Source organism: Euphorbia lathyris, chromosome 9 (genome assembly GCF_963576675.1).
Source record: "Euphorbia lathyris chromosome 9, ddEupLath1.1, whole genome shotgun sequence".
NCBI lineage: Eukaryota > Viridiplantae > Streptophyta > Magnoliopsida > Malpighiales > Euphorbiaceae > Euphorbia > Euphorbia lathyris.
The window spans coordinates 61,941,357-61,946,900 of NC_088918.1; the positions used below are offsets into that span (position 1 = coordinate 61,941,357).

At 34.7% G+C, this 5,544-nt stretch overlaps 1 protein-coding gene across 1 annotated transcript; it reads right to left on the bottom strand.

Annotated features, from left to right (window-relative positions):
* Positions 1–396: 396 nt before the first annotated feature.
* LOC136206902 (L-type lectin-domain containing receptor kinase S.4-like) lies at positions 397–2,780 on the bottom strand. Its single transcript, XM_065998109.1, has one exon. The coding sequence runs from the start codon at positions 2,657–2,659 to the stop codon at positions 593–595; it is 2,067 nt and encodes a 688-aa protein (XP_065854181.1). The 5' UTR covers positions 2,660–2,780; the 3' UTR covers positions 397–592.
* Between the last annotated feature and the right edge of the window lie 2,764 nt (positions 2,781–5,544).

Consider the following 5,544-nt stretch of genomic DNA (forward strand, 5'->3'; position numbering starts at 1 on the left):
CGCATACTTAACTAATTTATTTTGTTGAAATTCATATAAAAAAAACTAATTTATTTAGTTATTAAATTTTTATTTGGCACTTGATAAAATATAGGTGGCATGTGCTTGAGTCCAAGATTAGTGTCAGCTTAACATTCTGGCTGCTGACTTTGGTTTTTCTTGTAAACAAATGTAAACCATATATTCCTTTTTTTTTTCCATTTCACAGGTGAAGTAAGAGAGTGATATCAGATTGAAAATTTCTAATTTCTCAGCTTTCTTGGTTAAACAATGTCACGTCAATCCAACTATTGTTGTAGAACGGAGCTGAGAAGCAGAAGTTCTCAATGAAATTATTGTCCGATATGAATAACGCAACGCAGTGCACCAATATATATTAAAATCCGAAGTATTAACAATGACAAATCAGTTGAAACTGGTAAAATTTGTTCAAAATTAATAGAAATTTTTAGAAGTTAATGCATATAGTTTACAATAGAAAGAATACTAGTACTCTATATTTTGAGATTTCACAAGGGAGTTTCCTTTTTCCCCAATCAAAACATTAAAACCAAATAAATAAACAAGAAGAAATCTGCAAATCAATCACTACCTATCTAGTCTGAGCTTGAGGAGGGGAACTAGAAAAAGACAACAAATTCGTCCCCCCATTTTCAGTAAAAGAATAACAACTATAACTATTCATATCATCAAAAGAAGATGAATTCACAAATTCATCAAACCCCTCAATCCCACTACTTCTACTTCCAATTCCACCATGTGGCGGCAACACATTGTCCGGCACTCTAATCTCACCATCCAAATATCTCATCACTTGCCTAATCAACGGCCTAGCCACCGCCACGTCATTCGAACACATAATCCCCAATTTTATCACCATTTTCATCTCTTTCTCATTATAATCCCCATTTAACTTCTTATCCACAACATCAACCCATTTCCCCTCCCTATACATGTCCCATACCCAATCCACAAGCACCATTTCCTCCGGCAACGCCTTTCCCTCCACCGGTCGCCGACCACAAGCCACTTCTAACAACAATGCCCCATACGCATACACATCTGAGCTGGTCGTTGCTTTTCCGGTTCTCGGTAATTCCGGTGCTAGATATCCCAATGTCCCCACGACCCGAGTTGTACCCGGGTTTGACCCGTGTTCGTATAATCTTGCTAACCCGAAGTCGCCGAGTCTCCCGGTTAATTCACTGTCGAGTAATACATTACTCGCTTTCACATCTCTGTGGATCACCACTTGTTCGTAGCCTTCGTGTAAGTATAAAAGACCTGAAGCTACGTCTTTTATAATCTTAAACCTTTGTTCCCAATTTAGGACATGTTTGGGTTCATCAAATAGGAATCTGTCTAAACTTCCGTTGCACATGTAGTCATAAACGAGGAGAAAGTCGTCTTTTTTTCTACACCAACCTAGTAATTGAACTAGATTTCTATGGCGGAGTTTGCCTACACTTGAGATTTCTGATACGAATTCACGCAGGCCTTGATTTGAATCATTTGAAATCCGTTTAACTGCTATTTCAATTTTTGAATCGGGGGTGGAAAGTGTACCTTTGAAGACTTGTCCGAAACCGCCTTGTCCGAGTATCTCTTTGTCGCTGAAACCTTTTGTTGCTTGCTTGAGCTCTTTATATGAGAATCGATGAGGACCCATTTCGAGCTCCCAAGCTTCTATTGTTTCTGCGTTTCTGATTTTTCTGATTAGGTAAAAAATTGCAAATGATAGCACAAGAACTGCCAGACAAACTGATGAAATGATTACTCCTATTGTTGAATTTGGGTGTTTCTTCTTTGAATTTGAAGGAATTGAAGGTAGAGAGGAAAGATCTAAATCTTTTGATTCCCCGTTTAATTTAAAGCTCCATCCCAATATATAATGCGAGCTAGCTAGCAAACCTGTGGAAGCCGAAAACCCAACATACATCTGTTCTTGAAAAACTGGGGAGAGATCTATAGGAAATGATAAAATTGGGGATTTGGGTTTTTTGTTAACAGGTGAAATTGTGACATTAAGAACATTTTGGATTGAATCATAGTCGATCCAAACCAAAATTGGTTTTCCACTTTTGAGATTTAGATCCTGCTTTGAAGAATTTGAAGTAGAAGAATCATTGGTGTAATATGCTGCAGGAGCAGATGCGTTAGACTTCAAGCTGTTGATGTCGATTCCGACATGGTTATCATCAATATCTCCGAACTCAAAGTCTCGAACGGTGTCGAATTCGACGGCGAGGAGATGATTAGTGAAATTACCTACATCAGTTGCATTGAGAAGACCAAGATACTGACTTGGAAGAGCTTGGAGATGTTTTGAGGCTGAGATTGTGAAAGCTAAGCCATGGCCGCCGAGCTTTGGGTATTCGGGGACGATGGCTAGAGCGAAGGAAGTTGAGAAAGAAAAAACCTTTCCGTCGGTGGAGCTTTTGAATTTGAATGGGGAGGTGTAGAAAGCGTGACCCATTAATCTACTGGTTTCGTTGGTTAAACGGAGAATGCCATTTTTATGGAACTCTGCAACTCCGGTTAAATCGATGGTGGTGTCGACATTTTTAAACCCGGGAAAGAAGAGTTCATTTTGAAGCTGGGAAGAAACATGGATTGAGAAGAAAAGAAGAGCATAGAAAAGCATAAAAAGAAAGGCCATCTGAAGAAAGGATCAATTAAGACATGGATTTTGTTGTTAATTATAAAACAGAAAAAGGTTGTGGAGGGGAAAAAGATATGATTTTTGACTGAGGTGGGTTTCTGAGCAAGAACCTTAAAGCATATCAACTTTAATCACATGGGATTGCAGTAATAGTTATAAATATAAAGATAGGAACTCCGCTAAATATTTAAAAATATCTGCTCTTGCTACTGTTAGTTATTAGCTATGAATAGATATTAGTTGATTTTTTCGTAAAAAACGCTTTTTGTCTCCTATTTATATTAAAAAGGTAAACGATAGTTTTAAAAATTGAAAACAAACGGATATTTAATTGGATTCACTAAAAATAATATAAATAATTAACTATTAGTGATTTAATTTTTTTTGTAGGAACAGTAAAGAAAAAAACAAAAAACAAGAAAAAATCTAACCCGTGATTAGTCTAGAGAAACTAACCCCCACCACATCATTCAAAATGAGCGAATACATTTATCATCTATAACAATATTTCTTATATTCACTTCTTATTGATTAATTTATCATAATTTTTTTTTTTTGAAACAGAATTCACTTTATTATAAGCTCGAAAAGAATTGATCCTTACAAAGAGTGTCTGCTAACCAGTTAGGAATAACAGAACAAGAATATAGACTAGCATTGGAACATGCAAGCCGTGCAATGGCATAAGCCGCATTATTCGCTAATCTAGGTGTAAAAACAACACAAAACTCAAAAATTTGAGAGATTAGACTCTGACATTCCTATCATTAAATTTTTTAATTGTTGTTATATTTACCAATATTGAAAGGAAAGATACTCTTCAATAATAAATTATTAACAAAATAAATAAATTAAGGAGGTACTAAGAGATGGAGAGAGAGACTATCTATTAGAGCATCTCGAAGAGACTCTTAGTGAACTCTCTATAAATAATATAAATAATTAACTCTTAGTAATTTAAGAGTGACTAAGATATATATCATCTCCAACAATACTCCTTATATTCACTCCTTATTTATTATTAAAGTTATTATTTATTGTTATATTACCAATAGTGTGCCAATGAGGGTTGGTCCAAGTTAGGGGTGGGTAAAAAACCGGTCAATCCGATAACCGAACCGAAAACTGATAATCCGAACCGGAAAAAGCGGTTAACCGAACCGGTGGTTTTCTTAATGGTTAAAAAAATATATATGTACCGGTTTCGGTTTCGGTTTAGGGTTAGAGTGTTCAAAAACCGCAGTTAACGGTTAACCGAACCATTTAATAAATATAATTTTTTTTTTAAAAATATATAGGTCATTTGACGACAAAGGCAAGACAAATATAAATATAAATACATAGATTATACTGCTTAATATAAATACATAGATTATAATATAGATTAATATAAATATATAACATAGATTATACTGCTTTATGTTGTAATAAGTACTTTGACGAAATATTATTTACATTTCTTTATGTTTTTTTTTGGTAGAACATTTCTTTATGTTTTAAATGTAAACTTGATGGATTGTTTTTTAGTTCGGTATTTATGTTTGAATTCTAAACTTTTATATCAATTCGTTTCGTTTGAATTTTTGAAATTATGTGTATTTTAATATTGTTTAAAAATTTAGGTTTGGGTAAAAATTTAACCGTTGATTTTTTATTAACTAGTGAGAATTGGTTAAAAACCGTTAACCGAAAAACCTAACCGAAATTAATGGTTAACCGGTTGATGGTTAACCGATTGATATGGATCGGTTTCGGTTTGGATGGTTAAAAACCCGTTGATAACGGTTCGGTTAATTTTTTTGCCTAATGGACCGGTTAACCGAACCGTGCCCACCCCTAGTCCGAGTGGTAAGGCGTTGAACCTCTGCTTGAAAGGTTTGAGGTTAGGTGATCTGTAAATTCCACTGTAAACCCTAATCGAGATTTGTGGTTTGCCCTGACTTTGAGAGTGGGTAGACCTACCCTTACCTAAACTTTTTGTCTACCAAAAAAAAAATATTACCAATAGTGTGAGGAGAGAGACTTACTCATAACAAATTATTAATAAAATATGAAGTTAGGAGGCACTAAGAACATCTCCAAAGGCACTAAGAACATCTCCAACACTAACTAGCCATTTTACTTTCTAAAATAATATAAAATATTAGTTTAGCCAAATTTAGCTAGTGAAAATGGCTAGCTATTTATTTTAGAGAGCTATGTCACCTTGTTGGAGTACTCCCTTTCTAAATGGCTAGCCAAATTTGACAATTTAGAGAGTCATGTCACCCTATTGGAGATGCTCTAAGAGGTGGAGAGAGGCTCTCTATTAATAGAGAGGATGAGGAGACTCTTAGTAATTTGAGGAGCCACTAAGAGGCTGTTGGAGCTGATTTTTTATTCTCCCTCCTCAAATTTTAACTTAAGAGCCAATTTAAGAGGCTGTTGGAGATGTTTTTAATAGAGAAGATGTAGAGGCTCTTAATGATTTGAGGAGGCACTAAGAGACTGTTGGATCTAATTTTTTTATTCTCCTTCCTCAAATTTTAAATTAAGAACCAACTTAAAAGGATGTTGGAGATGCTTTAAGGGTCTCAAGTCGCTTAAATTAGATGTCGACTTTAAATTCTAACGTACGCATGAAATTTTATTAGAGAGACTCATAAATGATTTAATTTTTTAACGATTTTTTAATATTTAGAGTCTGATTCGTTGGACCATTAACTAATAATCGTTTGATATTACACTTAATGGGTTAGGCAATGCTTACTTTGTTTTTGACAAAGTAAGCCTTACTTTGTTTTTTCCACCATTGGATGGTGATGAACTTTGACAAAGTAAGCTAATCCAATGGTGGAAAAAAATAAAGTAAAGCTTACTTTGTCAAAAACAAAGTAAGCATA